This window comes from Equus caballus, chromosome 4, assembly GCF_041296265.1.
Source record: "Equus caballus isolate H_3958 breed thoroughbred chromosome 4, TB-T2T, whole genome shotgun sequence".
Lineage (NCBI taxonomy): Eukaryota > Metazoa > Chordata > Mammalia > Perissodactyla > Equidae > Equus > Equus caballus.
This window is the reverse complement of record NC_091687.1, coordinates 110,373,612-110,392,936: the sequence shown is the minus strand read 5'-3', so window position 1 is coordinate 110,392,936 and position 19,325 is coordinate 110,373,612. Positions and strand designations below refer to the sequence as shown.

The 19,325-nt window shown below is 51.1% G+C and overlaps 1 protein-coding gene across 1 annotated transcript; it reads right to left on the bottom strand.

The window, feature by feature from the left end:
- Nucleotides 1-888: 888 nt before the first annotated feature.
- On the bottom strand, nt 889-15,657 carry INSIG1 (insulin induced gene 1). The gene is made up of 6 exons (XM_001504686.5): nt 15,461-15,657; nt 14,323-14,760; nt 11,302-11,426; nt 9,952-10,118; nt 9,485-9,584; nt 889-2,849 (listed from the first exon to the last, which is right to left on the bottom strand). Exons 2-6 carry the CDS (start codon nt 14,732-14,734, stop codon nt 2,820-2,822), a joined length of 834 nt encoding a protein of 277 aa, XP_001504736.1. The 5' UTR covers nt 14,735-14,760; nt 15,461-15,657; the 3' UTR covers nt 889-2,819.
- Nucleotides 15,658-19,325: the final 3,668 nt, after the last annotated feature.

Below are 19,325 nucleotides of genomic sequence, written 5' to 3'. Positions count from 1 at the left end.
TCTTTAAAGATTCAAGTACCGCCTCCCTTTCTTGGTTGTTCCCTTCACACACACATCCCAGCTTGGCACTGTTCACTGGGGATCCTGTCTGACTCTGGCACGAAGCCTCTGGGGCGGCTTCAGACCCTCGCCCACAACCTTGACCCAGCATCCAGCCCTGGCAGCTCGCAGAGCAGGTGTCGGGCAAAGGTTTGTGGAGCGATCAGAGACAGCAGAGATGACACCGTTCCAGTCACCTGGGCGACCTTCTATCCAGCAGGCCCCAGGGAAGGGCACCTCAGCCAGACCCGTTCTTCTGCCAGGAGGGTTACTTGTGGCCCTGCCCACATGGGGGGCTGTGACTCAGGGCCCCTCCTGCAGGCCAGCTGTTACTCACTGGCCCATCCACAGGCTGGCTGTCACCCAGGGCCCCTCCGCAGGGGGGCTGTTACTAGGGGTCCCACCCACAGTCTAGCTGTCACTCAGGGCCCCACCCACATGGGGGCTGTTACTCAGGGCTCCTCCTGCAGGCTGGCTGGGACTTGGTCAGGATGCTCCACCCTCTTCCTGGGTTCTATTTGCTGGGAGCCGAGGCCCCTAGACACTTACCTTAGACCCAGGGGAAGGGGACCTCTCACTGCAGGACAGAGGACAGCGCTCCTGGGAGGACCCGTGACATGCCGCCTCCCCGAGTCAGCGGGGAGGGAAAGGCGAGAGGTCAATCCTGGCTTCTACTACACTTCACTTCCCACCATAAGGAAAAAACATACTCAAGTGATATTTTCTCAAGAGGTTGTTTTGAAATGCAATAAGATTTGAAGAGCTATAAAATATTTTTCCATTCCAAATTCTAACATCCTACATAAAGAACTGCCCATTTTTAAGAATAAAAACCCATGAACACAATGGTTGGTTTTGAACCTTTAATAAAAGTAAAAAAATGAATGCAAAAAGAACACAATGTTGAAAACTTGATGTGAATGTGAATCTCACTACCTGTTCAAATCTGGCGTAGTGCAAATTTGTTCATACTATTTTACATTTTTACAAACTCGAATCACTTTGGTTCATGTACTTGCTATAAAGTATTGGCAAAAAAATTCTTCAGATTCACATTTTTTGGCTACATTATTTCTAACAGATACAGATTTACTTCCAGTTTAAGAGAGAAAATACTTATTGTTTGTGCATGATCAAGTATATTTTAAAGATTCAATTACTGCTTTCATCTAATGACTTGTGGTTTTTCATAAAATGTTGACATCTTCATTGAAAAGTCTTTTCACAAAGCTAGTCATTTGTTTTCATTTTCAGAAAATGTATAAGGGGTCATTGCAAAATTCAGAATGATCCCACTTTCTTTTGAACAAAACTCCTCTAAAACAAATTAGCTACAGTAACTTAAAATTTACTCCAAGATATTTTCCTCAAAACAAAACAAAACCACCGCAACGAGGATCGTCACATGGACGCAGCTGAGCACACGTCCACAGCCACACGCCACTCGGTCCCAGGCCCCGTCCTGCCGACGGCCGACTGAGAGTCAACGGAGTCTTTTCATCAAGCCTCTTTCACGGAATTTAAAACAAACCCAAAATATTTAAATTGCAAAATACAAAAAGGTAAATTTGTAAGTAAAAATTACAAGTTTACTAAACCCACAAAACTGGAGTATTTCAAAGGACCAGGGCTCAGTGGACACATACCGACAAAGCAACTTCACAACGGAAGGAAATTATTGCTGACTTCTGCCTCCTCCATGCAGCACTGAAATGAATGGTAACCCTCTTTTACATCTCATACGTTAAAAAAAAATAAATATTTAAGAGAATACAAGGCTCAGATTGGTTTTCATATACATTGCACTTGAAGTTTAAGACCCAATACTTGCAAATTGGGTCTGGTACGGTCTGTGCCGTTAAATGACTACATTGTGCTCACCACTATCTTTGAGTATTTAGAAACACCAAATCTTTAGTGTAGTGACATACGCACTCATCTTTTTACAAGGCAATCACAGATTGCAAATTCCATAGGGCTGTGGAAAAAATAGGCATCTCTCTTCTGGAGTACTAAAGGAACAACAAACAGTCTGGCTCACTAAGACTGAAACCCATGGCAGACGGGTATCCACTCTTAGAAGATTCTAGATAAAACTTCATAAATACTGAGGTGAAAATCCCAATACATCACAGCACACAACCACGGCCTCCTTCACCTCTCCATCAGTAAGATTGTCTACACAAAATTCCCCGGGAGGAACGAGAAGCACAGCTGTGCACTGTGGGACACGCGTGTGGCTGCGTGAGCGTGACACACCTTGGCGCACGAGCACGGCCTCCCGAAGCTCGCTGGCACCGCGGCCGCTTTTCTCTTTTTTGACACAACCCTATTTTTAAAAATGTTTTGGATAAATATTATTCCTATTTTACCGCACTTAATCTCTGTTAAGCACCATCGACCTACCCCCTGTGGGCACTGACACAAAACCAAGAGCTGGTAATTAGGCTTTAGTTCAAGGCTGTGAAATATGGCAACTTGCTTTAATAACAAGAATGAAATCGAATACTCGGGACACTGCAGCCTGCTGCCCGCCCGGGACCCAGGCCTCCAGGGCAGGCGCAGGCATGGCTGCAGTCGAGCAGGGTCACGGTCAAGATAAGCAGTTACTCTTTCCCTTTGCTATTCTAAAACTGGTGAATTTGTTTTTCCAGGTGTCACTTGTACAGTCAGCCCAATCTAATAGATTATTGAGGGGAAAAAACAATCTTTGTCACAATCCAATATCACAGAGTTTCTTCCCAATCTTGTCATTCTTCAGAATCGGTGGGTTTGAAGACTCAGTCACTATGTGGCTTTTCAGGAACTCCCTATGTGCAGAGAAGAAAAGAGCGAGAGGAAATCAGCACTAGAGGTGTACATATTTTCATCAGCAATTCAGAGGACCCTAAAAGGTGAAAGAGGAACGCTTCCTTTGACGGCGTAAGGTGACGGAGACAAGGCCCGTGGAACACACTGGGGCAGAAGACGCGCTGCCCCCCACCGTGAGCTCCTCTACCCTGGGCCGGGAGGCAGGCGAGGCACCTGGAAGACCCGGGCCCCCTCGCTGCAGCCCAGCAGGAAGCCTGCTCCGGGGTGGGGGCCGCTGCGGAGAGGGCGGCCATGTCTGTGCCCATGGAAAGGACACGCTTGGTCATATTGAGCACAGTGATGCTGGTGGGATGACAGGGGCTCCGACAGGCTCTCACTGGCTGCAATCCAGGGACGGGCGCTCTTGGGTACAAAATCAGGCTGTTTACCTGAGGAAGGGGAGCTTTCTGCCATAACCCTATGTTAACGTCTGGTTTCTCCATTAGAACTTCTGCTACCAGCAATTTGGTGAGACCTATGTTCGAAATAGGGCACGCTTCATAACGCTGAGGAAGAACTCTGCCTTAAACCCTTTCTCGATGCTTCCTCACGGGGCTCTCAGCAAACCCTGCAGCACACCCACAGCTGCTCCTGCTCTCCAGGCACTGCCTGGCAGATCCTCGAGACAGGACAGATGTTCCACTGAAGAACGGGCAGGGGGCGCAGCCGGCTCCCGAGGTGGTGAAGCTCCTCGAGGGCAGAAGAGGGCCCTCGGGAAACACCTCCTCCCTGAAGCCAGGTCTTTCCACGCACCCCCTCAGGCAGCCGTGCGTCCCGATGCAGCCGAGCCGAGGAGCTCACCTACGAAACCACAGATGCTCTCCTGCGCCCAGGCGTGCACGGGGCCCGTGAGGCGTGGGCATGCTCACTCCTCCCCGGGACACACAGCCCTCCAAGAACTGGTGACAGGAAAGCACTGCCACCTGTCAAATTCAAGCTAGAGGAAGACACTAAGCAAACCTGCCCTAGACTCTCGCCACTGGGAGCGCGGCGGGCCACTGACATGCTGGAAATGGGGAGAAGGCTAGACTCTCGCCACTGGGAGCGCGGCGGGCCCCCAACGTGCTGGAAATGGGAAGAAGGCTAGACTCTCGCCACTGGGAGCGCGGCGGGCCCCCAACGTGCTGGAAATGGGAAGAAGGCTAGACTCTTGCCACTGGGAGCGCGGCGGGCCCCCGACGTGCTGGAAATGGGAAGAAGGCTAGACTCTCGCCACTGGGAGCGCGGCGGGCCACCGACGTGCTGGAAATGGGGAGAAGGCTAGACTCTCGCCACTGGGAGCGCGGCGGGCCACCGACGTGCTGGAAATGGGGAGAAGGCTAGACTCTCGCCACTGGGAGCGCGGCGGGCCACCGACGTGCTGGAAATGGGGAGAAGGCTAGACTCTCGCCACTGGGAGCGCGGCGGGCCACTGACGTGCTGGAAATGGGGAGAAGGCTAGACTCTCGCCACTGGGAGCGCGGCGGGCCACCAACGTGCTGGAAATGGGAAGAAGGCTAGACTCTCGCCACTGGGAGTGCAGCGGGCCACCAACGTGCTGGAAATGGGAAGAAGGCAGAGCACATGGAGCCATGGTCAGAGCGTGGGTGCACACAATGAGGTGTGGTGTGGGTGCAAGACCCTAAGGGACCCCCGCCCTGAGCGGACAACCAGCCTGAGCCAGATGCAACATCAGATGTCCACGAGAGCCGCCCAAGGGGAGCACAGTTCACGGGGCAGGTCGGCGCCTGCGGGAAACCCAGGACGGCCGCCCAAACTTATGAGGGCCTGCAGGACAAGGGACAGATGCGAGCTGTGTCAAGGCAGGACGGCGCACGCAGGAACAGCACGGTTCAAACGCTCTCTGCACCCACCTGGGCAGGTTACTCCCCGCCCCAGGCTTCACTCTCCCCATCTTTACAATGGGCCAGTAACTGTGCTCACTTCCAGCTGTTGCAAGGACTAAATCAGCTAACAACGAAAACGTCAGCACAATACCTTGTGTACAGCAGTGCTAATGAGCGTTAGTCCTCACACCCGCTCACACTGCATCAGCACGCTCATTAGTGGCTGAGCTGGGTCAATCACAAACAGGATGGGCAAATCCCACTCTACACTGCCCGGGGGTTGCGACCAGGCATTGGGGTCTGGGCTGCAGAGGGCAGAGCCATGCTCATCACTGTGGCAGGTGACACCTTACATTTCTTGAGAAAAGGCTAAGCTACAAATAGCAACAAATACAAATTCTATAAAATGAGGCTGCAGACTCATTATTTTCTTTTAAACATCAAGACTGACAACAAAGACCACATAGTAAAAGCTACTCAAACCATCTGACTGTGAGCAAAGCCACCATGCAGCGTCTGGGCGTGGCTAATCCTTGCAAGTAATTATGATTCTTTTTAAGGGAGGGAACTGTGGGAAGGAATAGAAGAGGTGTTCTAGAGGCCGATGGAATGCAGGATTCAAGGGCACTGGGAAAACAGCAGCAGTGTGGAACACGAACCTGGGATACACTGGACCGGCCAGATGCAGCCCCAGTGCTGACTGAGCGCCCAAGCTCAGAATCTCTTCACCTTCAGATTTCTATCTTCCTCACTCCAGTAACATCCCGTCACAAAGCCCTACTCGGTGAAGGTGTCAATTTTAAACCACGAGTTCCTTCTTCAATGTGGCCCCTGGAACACGAAGCCAGTGCCACTTGCGCCTGAACAGCACGCGTGAGGGCCCGTGGGGAAGGGCGCTCCAGCAGGAGGGACGAGCCGCGCGCATGACCTTCAGTGGGCACAGCCTAAGCACGGGACAGGAGGAGCGACCAATCCATTCCTAAGACACTGAGCAACTTCCTGGGTTTTCGGGATGGAAATAAGTTTTCAGATTCTGAGCAGAGTCAGCTGGTTTTTACAAATGAGACAACTGTTGTTAATTTTTTTCATTTCTTTGAAGAAAGAAAATAATTAAGGATACAGGCTCAAGTACTCTAACTCGCTCTTTGAAAATGTCTAACTTTCTCTTTGATAGGAAGATTCTGGCAAGATTCCACGCCACAGCCTAAACTGTAAGATTCCACCAAAACCTGCTGGGACAATCAACACTCTCCACGATCTGGGACACCACACAGAAGCCTGAACGAGGGCATACTCCCCGACCTGTCAGGACGCACGGAGCCCAGGGCTCCCCCGCTCTGAAGCCTCCCTGGCTCCCGCGGCAGAGCTCCCGCAGCCCTGGGGCCTTCTCTGCAGAATCCAGGCAGGTGGCAGGGTCAGGGCCGGGCCCAGCAGGGGGGTGGGGCCTGTGGGCCGTGCCTGCCGCTCCTTCACAGCAGTGTTCTCGCTCCAACCCGCTATGACCGTCTCCTGCTCTTGCCGTGGTGGGGGAACCCCCAAAACGACAGGTCCCCTGAAAAACTAGTTAGGCAAGGACAGTCATGTTATAGGGAGGCAGTTCTGTAAAACAGTCCTTATTATAAATGTATTGTTCATTCTTCAGCCCTGACCGAGTCTGAAGCAAGTATGATTTCCTACGCTTGCCAATTCCAGCCTCATGAAAAACACAACTTTGCTCCAGGCACTTGTCTTTCTGCTGCAGCAGCCCATGTTTAGAAAGGCTGTCTGTCACCTTTGGAAATGGCCCGGAGGGCAGTGCCCCGACTCCAGGCCCACGTGCAGGGAGGACCGCTGGGGGAGGAGCAGGTGCAAGATTCTGAAGCCACCTGCACTGGAAGGCGGACTGCAGAATGGGGGCCTTTCCCACTTTTTACAAGACTCTATTGCTTTCAGGAGAGTCATTTACAGATGCTTTGAGGGCTGGAAGCCAAGAGGAGCAAAAGCAAAGAGACCAGCTGGACAGACTCGAGGCAGGGGGGACGGGGGACAAGGGTCTGGAGCTCTGGGCAGGACCGATCCCGCCTTCCTTGTCATCCACAACCTCACGCCACGGTTCTCTCAGGGAGCCGACAGCGGTGTTCAAAGAACCGTGGGGTCAAAAGCAGTGCTGGGCTTCCTGCAGTGGCGAGAGCAGAGGGGAAGGACGGGAGCCCGGCAGCAGCCTCGAGAACATCGCGGAACACCCGTGTGGCGAGTCTTCCTCCTGATGGCGCACACATCCATCTGCTACCCGGGGACCACTATCGAGTTCCCACATACAGCTGGTGTGGTTTTGATGATAAAAGTGATTTCTTATTATAAGAAATTTTTGTTACATGCAGAATAGGGAAACCCCCTAAAAGCCCCCTGCAGTTCTACTTCCCAGAAACAGCCACTTCTGATTCCCCTCCACAGCCCACTCTCCTCCGTCCCCCAGCACACGTGTCAGTTCTTACTAGAGAGGCGTGAGCTCTACACGCCCACTTCTCTTTGCCAGTCAGACTGACCTCCCCTTCAAAGCTCTACCTCCAACTCCGTTCCTCACTCCCAGGCCTTTGCAAACTCACTCAAGTGACTATAACAGAGCTCCGCTCCGCGCAGTCGCTCGCCTGACTTTCTGCGGCAGAAATACAGGTACGGACAGAACTGACGACAGCTTCACATGTATTCACACGTGTCACTGTGCTCTCCACTGGGCTGGGAAGTCCTGGGAACAGGGCACACTTTCTTCCGCCCGTAGAGCAGCCTGCAGGGGCCACTCTCGATCACCAGTTCATTCCGTGGACAGATGCCGGGGATGGGCGGAGGCGGAATTGGTAGAACCAGCTGTGACCATTCCTGGGGCTGCGGAGGGCCTGCCTCCTTCAAGTGAGCCAAGCTTCACAGCTCTGAGAAGTCTGCTACTTCTCCTTGAGCTGGGACCCAGGGGTTAAGGATCAGATCGCCACGGGTAGAGAGTGTAGGAGGTGGGGTTGGGCCCAGGGGGCGAAGTTTGTTCCATTTGGACGGCCTCAGAGGGAAGGCCATAAGCACTCTCCGCCAGCTCCAAGGGACAAGAAGAAGGCCCCGATGTAAGTTTCCCCCAATTGCAGAGAGTAAAAAGGAAGAAAAGAAAGCTTAAGTAAGGGAGAATTATGCCAACTATTCTCTTCTAAGTTGTCTTTAAAGATTTTTCCATACAGATGGCGGGAGCACAGCAAGGATTACACAGTAAAACTACTGCAGAGGTGTGATTTGTGCAACTCGTTTAAAAAGTTTCCTCCAACTATTTCTAGAAGTTTAGAACTTGTGCATGCTGTCAAGTTTCTACTTCTACTAAAAAAAAAATGCTTATTTCCTAAATCTGGTTAAAAAAACCTTCATCATAAAAGTATAACAGCATCAGCCCATCATCCCCAAAAGTAAGTAACTCGCTCAATGTGGTTCACACTCCAAGTTTATGAACAGTCACCCTGGTTGAGGACACTTTTATCCCAAAAGCCTTACTAACAATTCTCTCCTAAAGAGCACTGAAATAAAACTCTCAAAGCAGTCGAACAATCGTGGGTTGCCTGGTTCTACCTGGACAACTGAGAAGGTGGGCGGAGGGGAGGCAGACAGGAGGGAGAAGCCCAGTGCGTCGCTGAGGCTGTCTGACGAGACGAGCCCTCGGACGCTCAAGAGGGGACCCGAGAAGCAAAGCTTTTCCAGTGGAGACTGTTTGTTTCAGCAGCAGATCCACATCCACAGAGAATTACAAAGGGGTGAAGAGAAGGACGCCTTAGCCTCAGGAACCACTGGAAAACATTCTAAAGTCCATCTTTTTGAAACTCCTTCTATTTTTGTGAAATGGCCAAGCAGCCTTCAAATCTAGCTCTCACAAGTAAGGATGAGCTGGCACAAATAAATGTCCTGTTCTAAAAATAGCACATGAGGGACCAAGATAAGTTTTCTGAGAAAGCCCCAGACTTTATCTGAGGGCAATGGCCCTTATAAGACTCCAGTTTCCTTTCTGTAGTTCATTTTATTTAAGCCCTGCGGTCAAAGCCCACTTGAAACAACATTTAAATGTCCCCATTTAATTTTCTTTTGGTTAAGTGCTCAAATTTAACTACCCAAAAGAACTGCTCCAATTATCCTCGACTTCAGCTGCTGTTCTGGCTCGCAGGAACCGGCTCCGTGCCATCGGAGGGCACACTTCTTTCTTTTCCAGAGAGGACAGGGCAGTCTGGTGGGAGTCCATCACCCAGGGACGGAGGCGCACCCAGCGATGCCAAGTGCCGTGCCCTGCCCTGCGCCCGGTCCACCTGCCCCTCTCAGCCAGGCCTCGACCTGGGGTAGGGTCTCCGCAGCCGCAGGCTCCATCCACCTCTGATGCCCTCTCCTAGCATCATCTGCACCCCCATGAAAGGCGGACAGAAACTCAGCATGAACCACTCATTTCAGCTGTTTCAGTAACCCTTTCTCTGCCATGACCTCGGCAGGCCTGAGTCCAGAGAAGCCTCTGAGCCGTCTGTGGCCCGAGGAGCTGCACGGAGCTCCAGCTCCTTCCTGCCCAGCTCGGATGGAGGTCTACAAACCTCGGAATCCCTATAACCTAGCAAACAATTTCCTAGGTATTGTTACCTACTTTTTTTAATATACACTTTTCTCAATAATTGTTGCTCTTGAGTCTCAACTAGACAAATATCAACACAAATTACAGCATACTACGTAAAGCGATTCTGTCAAGCTGCTAACTACAGTGTTAGAGCGAAGATAACCTTACGTACCATAGCCAGCTGTCGTCCTATGTTCCCTACTGTCACACCTCCTGAGAAAAATATGCATGGAAGCCAGGAGCGAATGTAGAGGAAATCTGGGGATGTGTACCTGGCGAGAGAGGACAAAGAAAAATCACGGCTGAGCGGTCACCTTCCCTGAGTCCAGGTCCCCCGGGGTGAGACTGCAGTGGGACAGACGGTGCGTGCTGGCCGGGCGCGCTGCAGGGGGCTGACATCGGGGGAGCCATGCTTTCCTGCTGCTACGGCTTGGCTTTCCTCTACATTACACCATGAGTGGTGCATTTTTCACATATGAATCAACAACAAGCAGCATTTTTGAGAATTTCACGCCTAAAACTATGTCATGTATGTATACAGGCCAAATAAACATGACATCTCAGCTTAGCGGGTATTTTTCTAATGCAAGTTAAGCGACAGCTTCCGGATGGAGCCGATACTTGAGAGCACACACTTACTGATAGACGCCATTGTAGACCAGTAGCTGAGTGATCAGAGTGGCCAGGAAGGCGATGGTGATCCCAAGCCCGAGGCCACTTCGGGAACGGTCAAATGTCCACCAGAGGCCCAAAGACAGGGCTGCTAACGTCAAGGAGAGCTGAACGTTATTGGCAAAATCCAATTTCTGGTGATGGACAAGTTAAGGAAAAGTTTAATGATTTTTAATATGATCAAAAACAACAACAAAAAAAGCCCAGGAATTACACATGCGTTAAAAAAAGCCCAGGAATCACACCGGATTCTCCATCCATCAAATCTGCCCAGGGCGCTGCAGAAAGCAGTGGATACAAGGTCTCTGTGATCACGATGACCTGAAACCTCTGGCTCACCGGCTCAAAAACGACTTTACGAGTAAACTTTCTAGACGCCATCCATACAGTTCTGCTGGTACTTTGGCCAAAAAACAACCTATTTTGGTATTAAGTCACCCACGGCCCTGCTCTTATTTCTTGTTTTCATCAGTACCTTGAACTGAGCAAGCGTCCTCTTCTCTCAGTGTCCGCATGAAGACACCTCTGCAGAACGGCGCTGGGCGCCACACATGCCAGTCTGTGGAGGCACAGTGGGCTTCACCACAACACCGCTTATCAACCGGTGACAAAACGAACCTGTCAGAGCTGAAGTATCTCATAATACCCTTTTCTGACATTCTTACCATTAAAATAGGGGTAGAGCAGACTTAAGAGTCAGTACCTCTAAAAATATCTTTAAGATTTTAAAATATGATTTAGTTGTGCTAAAGAAACTCAATCTTTGGAGATCTTGTAAACTATGAACCATCCTCCTGAAAACTGCACTTCTGCACAGAAACACACTAGCTCCTGTGTGAGGCATGCCACCCGTGGACACCAGAAGTTCAGGGAGCTGATATTAAGAACCTTATTCCAGAGGACACACACTTTGACTGGCCCTCTGGGAGAAGCAGCTCCAGGAAGAGCGACTCTCTCGCCACTTCTGGGCCGCAGAACCAGGTCTTCACAAGGGAAGGACGTACGGTAGAAAGGTCAAAAGGAATTACAAAGTGAACTCTCAGGAACCGAAAGACGCCGTCTGACAAGGAAGAGACTAAATGTGTGCACTGTGCTTCTGGCATTACTCCGTTTCCTGAAATGAACTGGAAGGACTCTAGGAACCATTTCAAAAACTCCCACTAAGTGTAAACTAAGCAATACGCTTTAAAATAAAATACTTGGAAGAAGATTGTTCCAGTAAACTATGAGATAACATTTACTCATTAAAAGTAATGAAATGCTTCAACACATAACCCAAGAAAATGCTCTGCACACAGCACATCCACTGAAGGATACAGCACTGGCGTGGTTGATACCCACAAAGACTGCTACACAGCGCATGACACTGGCCCACTCCCTCTTAAACTTGTGGGGCTCTCCGAGGTGACTGTCGATGCAGGGGTAGAGTAAGCCGACAACAGCTGTCAAAGAAAGAAAAGATGACAGTGTTCGAACGTACCAGCTTAAAATCACAGGATTTCTATGTGGCAATTATTAACATATTACTCAAACCAGTCCTTTTCCTAGAAAATTTATCTGCTATAACATAATATCTAAATCGAGACTAATTACGTATTTTTGTTTTCCTTGAGTATAAACAAAAAAAATCACTGTTTTGATAAGATTAAAATTGTTCCTCAGTTTAGTTAAACACAGAAGTGGATGGAGTGAGGGCTTAACTGTCCGTGCAGGCCGCAAGTGCAGGACACAAAGGCCTGTGGAATCAGCCTTCCATTCCACCAGTGTCATCTCCACCTCACAACCAGGAGACAGCTTCTGAGAAGACCCGAGGCCACAAGGCGCTGACATTCCTTCCGTGGACCGGCAGGGATGCTGGGCACATCTGTGTTGACCTCACCCTGACGTCTGGGTCATAAAGGCCACACGCCCAGAAGAACAGCATTTAGTCTGTAGACCGAGCACACGTTCCGCACCAGCCCCATGGGTTGGTGCTGCGACCAGACCACCACGCTGGTTCTGCTCTTCTTTACCTGTCCCTAGGAGCCAGGCCCTGAACGGTGGGAAGACCCGGGGACCAGGCACAGAACACAGGGCCTCGTTCCCAGCTGGCCCTGCTGGGACCCGACTCCTCATGTTTGTTTCCTCGTGTGTGAAATGATGAGGATTATATAACACAGATTGGGGAGGAGCGGCTCCCTGTGGTCTGGGACGTTGGAAAGTTTTCAGTCACGGGAGTAGGTGTGGCTTTCCAGGAAAGATGAAGACAGAAAAGAAAGAACAGGGCATGTGGTGACTGGTGGGGACCAGGCCCACAGGACCAACGCTGGGACCCAAGGTTTCCACCACGTAAAGTCACCAGGTACTGAGACCTGACAGCCATACGGCTGTCCACCTGGGTGTCCTATGAAAGAGGTAACCACTTTAGATTCTTGAACAGAGAAACAAGAAACACAGTTTCAGCCAAACATTCAAATGGAAGATTTTCAGTTTCAATTTCATATTGCATTTTATCAAGTTCTCATTCTAAAACAGAACCCAAACAGCTCTTTAACTTACTTCACTATAACTTAATTTTACCTTTTGAGGTTAAAAGCTAAATAGATGAATAGGTACTACGGAATTTTTCCCTTATGCTCTTGGCTGATGGTCAAAAAGACCAGTAAGGGCCTGCCCGGTGGTTAAGCGGCTGCACTCTGCTTCGGCAGCCCTGTGTTCATGGGTTTGGATCCTGGGTGCGGACCTACACATCACTCATGAAGCCACGCCGTGGTGGCGTCCCACATACAAGGCAGAGGAAGACCGGCACAGATGTTAGCTCAGGGCCAATCTTCCTTACCAAAAGAAAAGCAGGGTAAGAAAAATTGTGTTTCAGATACTCCGAGAATTCCTTGAAGCTTCAAATTACAAATAAACCCTAAACTTTCATTTCTAAGATCAAGTTTTTGATTCAAAAAAAGAAACTACTGCACCAAATGTGTAGGAAAAATAGAATTTTGCATCTAATAGTATAGCCATGTACTTAAAGCGTTTAGAAAAACAAAGCAAGGTCCCATCTTTCTAAGGACAAAGACGGAAACACTGTGCCTCCTGCTTCATAACTAGAGCACTCCTCTGAGGGCTGTCCGAGCCAGGACCAGGGCTCTCCATCCCGGCCTGTGCCTTCCTGTCGTCTTAAGTGAGTCTGCTGAAAGGGTGACGTGCTTCCACAGAGCAGGGGACACACCCAGACTCCAAGGAGGCAGTATGCCGAGTTATGAACAGTGGTCCTGCCGCTCGCTGGCTGGATCCCCTCGGACACAGCTAATCTCTCTGTGATTCAGTTTCCGCATCTGTAAAATGGAGCTACAGCAGAGCAGTGCTGTAAGAAGTAAAAGGAGCAAAGCCTATGAAACAGAACGTGGGCATCAAAGTCCATGAACGTCAGCCACCAAGCATACAGCAGGGCACCCTCCTGTGCTACTGTCGTCACCCCCTGCACCCCACCCCCCCACCACGCCACACACGGTTGTCCTGCCCTCCAGACCGAGCAGTGCTTGCGACAAGGCTTTCTACTCACTCTGCACTTCAACAGCTGATGGAGCCGGGGCTGCAGAAGCAGCTGACACATTTGTTAACCCATGAATGCTGTGTGACTAGAGCAGTACTGAGAGATCTTCTGGGCCAAGACCAATTCAGGACCTTAATAAAACCAGCTAAATAACCAAGAAATTCTACTAAATGAAGGCAGTTGCCTGTGCCTTCGACTGACCGTGTGTTGTTTCACAGCATCTCTGGGACTAGTTATGAGAACTCACACCTAACCCTGGACGCAGGGTCAGTTTCCCAGCAGTGCTGGTGGAGAGGCCTGGCTTTGGCCACGTTCACTTGGCCATCCTGCGAAAGGAAGTGGGAGAGGCTGCTCCCTGGCAACGCCTCTGCCCACTGTGCCCACGTGATGGGTTGTTTTCAGTCACCCAGCAGTGTATCATGTTTGAGCCGGCAACCAATGGCAGCCAAGTCCCGCCGCTCACCAGTTCTGCAGGCGGCCAATCGGGGGCAGCTGCTCGGGATGACAGCTGCGGGGCTCCCCCAACAACATCCTCAGTGCCAGGTCAGTAAGAGGGAAGGACCTGGTCAGCCTGGCACAAGCGTGAAACAGCCAATTATCTCCCCACCTCATCTCTATCACCGGCTTCCTCCAACCCCCAGAGACGAGCGTTTGGGGTTCGATATCCTCTCCACCCCGTTCTCCCGGAAACACAAACAGGGGAGATGCACACTTGTCATCTGTGGATGGTTCCATTTTCATTTAAATAAATGTTTCTCATAGGCTGAAAAACATTTTTAACTAAACAACCATCTTTTATTCCTACTCACCAGCTGCTGTCCCACAACAGGGAGGAACCCACCAGGCTGAGGAGAAGATGGTGGCAATAACTTCCTCAGGGAACAGGGTGACATTCCTCTGGACCTGCAGCAGGTTGAGCACCAGGGCGAGGACCACCCCGACTGAGAAAAGCACCAGGCTCCTCTGCACCAAGTGGTGATGCCAGCTGTTAGTGTGGCAGCTGCTGGCCCCACGGCCGCCCACACCAGTGCTCTGCGGCCCCCGAGAGGGGTCAGTGTCCGGGGCACTGTGGGCCACCAGCAGGGAGGGGCCGGGCACCGAGGAGTTGATCATTTTCCCCACTTTGGCGGCCACCCCTCCGGAACCGGTTCTCTGGTGGCTTCTGTGCCTCCGGCCCTTAGCACAGGAACAGCTCCAGAAGTGGTCGTCCAATCTGGGCATCAGTCACCAGGGTCCGGCAGGCTTTCCTAGAAGGAAAAAGGGGTCGGGGAGGGGGGGACCACCATCAAGCTCATTTCCAAGGGACACGGCAGGTCGGGAAGGCCCCGTCGGATGGAGGGTGTGCTCACATTCATCACCAGCAGGGCCAGGAAAACTCCCTAATCCCTCGGAGAGTCGGCGGGACAGGGCAGCCGACACAGCAGTACCAAGGGGATGGAGTGGCAAGGGCACCCACAGGGACACACAGCTGCGATCAGCGGCAGCCAGGTGTTGGGTGACCGGAGTGTTGCAGAGCCCTCTAAGGTCCCCATCCGCAAAAGTGCCCCTCTGCATAAACCCTGAAGTGCTGGCCCGTCCAGTCCAAAAGTTTTCCAGACTGCGCCCGTTCGCGGGAGGCAGAGCCTAGCTGGGCGCAGGCCGCCCCAGGACAAGTTACAGGGCTCCTCCCGGACGGAGGGGACCACTGACCGGGCTCACTTGGGGTCAGGGGTGCCGCCTGGGGCTGGGGTCGGAGAGCGCGCCTTGGCCCGAGGGTCGGGGCGCGTGCCGCAGCCCCTGAAGGAAGGCCGTCCGCCCCACTGCCGTCCGTCCCACTGCCGGGAGGGGTGGGGAGGCCGCGGGGTGGGGGGCGCCCGCCCCCGACATCCCCGCCCTCAACATCCTGGCTGCACCCGGGCGGCCGCCCCTTCCGCCCGGGCCTGGGCCCCTCGGCCGCGCCCCACGCACCTGTCCAAGGGCGCCCGCCAGCGGGCTCGCCGGGGAAAGAGGTCGTGGAGAGGGTCGCGGCCCAGACCGCCTGGAGTTGGGCCCGCAGCGCCAGGCGCGCGGAGCCGCTTATAAAGCGGGCGGCGGGGCCCGGGTCACGTGACCCGCCGGCCCGGCGCCCCGCCCGCGCGCCTGGGGGCGTGGCCTACGCGCGCCCCGCCCCGCCCGCGTGCCCGTCCGCTCGCGGTCTGGTGAGGCGGCCGCGGCCAATCGGGGGCGGGCGGCCCATATGACGTCAGCCCACGCCACCGCCATCCAGCGCCCGGCGCCGGCTCGGGAGCGCGGACGGACGGACGGCGGGCGGGCGGCCGAGGCCGGGGTACCGGTCGGGGCTGGGGGTCGGACGCGGCTGGCGGGCGCTGGGGAGGGCGGCTCCCCGCTCCTGGCCCGGGTGCAGCCCCGGCCCCGCTCCCCCCGGCGGGAGGCGGCGCCGCGCGGCTTCCGACGGGAAGGCGGGAAAGCCGCTTCCAGAAATACGTCGGCCCCGGCCGCTTGGCATCCCTGGGTTGCGCGGCTTGGCCTCTAGAGCCCCACCCAGACCTGGGCCGCTGATAAGCCTCTCTCCTAACCTGTTCTCCTGTACGTGTCGTCATCAGGTGATCGCTCTCTGCTCTGCCGAGCCACCTGATGATGCTCTGACCTCCATTCTCCGTCCGGCTTCCCGAGGCACCTGATGGTCACCATACCTGGTGCTTTAAAGCGAGTGCATGCGCGCAGTGACCAGGCGGTGCCGGGCAGGTTGTAAGGGCTCGCAGAGTTGTTTGTGTGAGTGCAAGGATGTTCAACATACTCTTTGTTTCCCAGCTGCCAAAGGGGTTCAGAAACTTTTTTGACATAAAATCCTTTAGGGAAATGTAAGTGATGAAAATTTCATTCACACGATAATTTCCTCCAGTTTCTAATTGTCTTTCATTTGGAAGGCAAACTGTCAAAACCACTCAGGAATAAATAAAATACTGTTTTATCCTGTTGACGTTCATATCCTGTTTGCCACATGGGTCACACCACCTAAATAGGAGGGCAGGCCCCATGCCAGTTGAAAACCCACATCTTATTGAGCAAGATCCTATTATTTAAGACGTTCTTCAACAAGAACAACGGAGAAAGAGGTTGTGGTCTTTTATACTGTCTGCTGATGAGCAGAGATTGAGAGAGGAAGTTTGGGCTCTAAATAGCAAACCCTCTCATGGCCGAGAGACCCTACAGACTCAGGCAGCAGGAAATACCATTGTGTGTGGCATCTTCAGCATCGAGGTTTGTGGCTATATGCCAGAAGGTTAAAAAAAAAACCCCTGAAACTTCTTCCTGAGGTATCAATATTTCTCAAAGTTCATTTATTGGGGGGGGGGGGGGAATTCTCATGAATTTGTAATGATAACAGGAGACTTCAAGGAAAAGTAGGCTGACGGTGGCTACGTTCACATTCCTTGACTGTCAGAAGTGTTTCCTTGGGAAACTTCAGAAGTCCTGTGTAAAGACATTGCCGTGCATTAGCTTGTTAGTACTGCCTGGGGTCATTGCTGCCTCTAACTTAGGGGCCAGACACAGCCTGGTTGTGGTGTGGCTATGCTACACCCAGCCGTGATGCCACCCTGGCACGAACTTAACCTAATCTTTTCTACTTCTTTGAGAGAATAAATTTTAAAACATGCCGTCACTGTGGATCAAAGCTGAAAACTGCTCTCGAACGCTTAGGTTCAATCAAGACAGCATTTGCTAATAAAGTGACTTCTTTTCTTTCTTGAGCGTGATGCAGACAAAGTGGGAGTGGGTGGGACGGAGGGGTTCCATCCTCACCTCTCCCTGTGGGTGGGGCAGAGTCAGGCTTTCACACTCTCTGTATAGTCCTCTCTGAGCCCTGTTCACTATATACTTTGTTCCCAAAGGTTCAGAGCAGTTTTGACTTAAAGGGATATCATAATCTGGGTCTTGGCCAGTGTCTCCACTGCACCTTGCCTAAGTGTATGAAGAGATATATATTTATACCATCACGGTAGCATTGGAACTTTGTAATAGCGAAAAAAATAAAAAGCTGCCTAACTGTTAACGGTTGGGAAACTCTAGATAAATGATGGCACATCTATACAGTGGGAGGCTATGTAACTGAGTCATCCCTTTTGCAACCATCAGAAGCCTGTGCTGTGTCTCCCCTACCCTGCCATCAGCCTCAAGTCCCATACACATAGGTTGAGAAGCATTGATGTAAATCAAGCTTTAACTTCATGGAGATGCAGCTATATCATAGCCTTGACCTCGAAATGTAGACATATCATGGATTCAGTTAGGAAACACCAGCAAATGCAGGAAGCTTCTCGTTAGCACAACAGCTTTCAAAAACTGGTTTATTCTGGTAGATGAGGCCCAATAAGCAGATGTGACAGCTCTTGGCTGACCTGCCTAGTCGCTGTGTGCAGAGGTCCCTTACAGCACAGAAATCAGTGTATCTGTCTTCTGGGATCTAAGATAGTTTTCTCTATCTTTTTTCTTCTGCCATTCCGCCTAGCTATGCAGACTGTCCCGATATCTCTTTCAGTTGTAGTACCCTTTATGTACAAGCACAGACCTTACAAGAATATTTTATGGGTTCCTATGTTGCCTCTCCTGGAAGGGGGCTCTGAATTCCGTTAGCTAACTCCTATGGTGAGGTTTGTTCATTTGGTTACTTGCTGTCTCTGACCAAGCCGAGAGTAACGTAGCCCAACCTCTCTGACTCCGTCTCCTGCCGCATCTGTCCTGAGACTCTGAACCAGGGGGCCTCCTGGAGAAACACCGGGGCCCTGTGGACCTGTGGGAAGCTGGGAGGGATGCCTGTGGACTGCTTTCTGTCCATCCCTGCCGAGGGCTGTGAGTGTAGCCTCAAGTGCAGGTAGAGTTTGTCACTGCATCTCCAGCCTGTGTGGTTTGCTTAAATGCCTGTAAAGTCTGATCCCATAAATGAAGTCAGTTTAGAGGAGGGACAATGGAAGAATTTGAAGTTACCGTCTTGGAGGTGCAGCCTCCATATCAGAAACCACATTCAAATATTTTGAGTTTGAAACTCTATTATCCCCAGTAAAGCTGTTACTCATGTAGTTTCTCTAGTAAATGTGGGCTCTCTGTTGGACATAATGGGTTCTCTTCTCCCCAATCCAGTCAGCTACTCTGAGTTAAGTATTTAGGGAAATGTGTTCATGAGGGTACCATTTAGTTCTTAATTAAACCACTTTATATTAATCATTATAGGTGTTCTATTACACAAGGAAAGTTTACTGTTGCTTATGAACTAAACACAGTGCCATCTCTTCTCCCCAAAGCACTAAGTAAGGACACACAAGAACCATGGGATGGGGGAGGGGGGTTTCCTAAGGACTTTGAGACATCTTGTGAGCAATCTACTGCCCTTAGTCTGTATTCCTACTATGCCTGTTATTATAACATTAACAACCATTGATAATAAATATTTTTAAAAATAGGGTAGAATGCTAAGCAAATTATTTTTAATTAAAAAACATCATATGCTCATTGTAAACTTTCAGAAAATATGGAAAAATATATTTTAAAAAACAACCATAATGCCACCACCTAGAGGTACTGTTAACATTTTGGGGTATGTATTTCCAGGTATTTTTCCTGTGCATAAATGTGCATTAAAAAAAAATACACACAAGTAGAATTGTACTTCACATAGAGTGGAACCAGTTCTTCAGAGATTAAGAGTGTCTTTCAAAGTCAATCAGTATAGACTGTGTCACCGTTTTTTAGCAGCTTTATTGAGATATAACTCACAAACCATGCAATTCCCCCATTGAAATTGTTCACTTTGGAGGTTTTTTAGTATATTCACAGA

What these genes read in the sequence shown, in the direction of transcription:
- INSIG1 (XM_001504686.5), bottom strand. Translation starts at nt 14,734, where the DNA reads ATGCCCAGATTGGACGACCACTTCTGGAGCTGTTCCTGTGCTAAGGGC. An exon ending in CTGTTGTGGGACAGCAGCTG is followed by an intron (nt 11,427 to 14,322) that starts GTGAGTAGGAAT and finishes TTTCTTTGACAG; the next exon opens with CTGTTGTCGGCTTACTCTAC. An exon ending in GTCTACAATGGCGTCTATCA is followed by an intron (nt 9,585 to 9,951) that starts GTAAGTGTGTGC and finishes CTCTCTCGCCAG; the next exon opens with GTACACATCCCCAGATTTCC.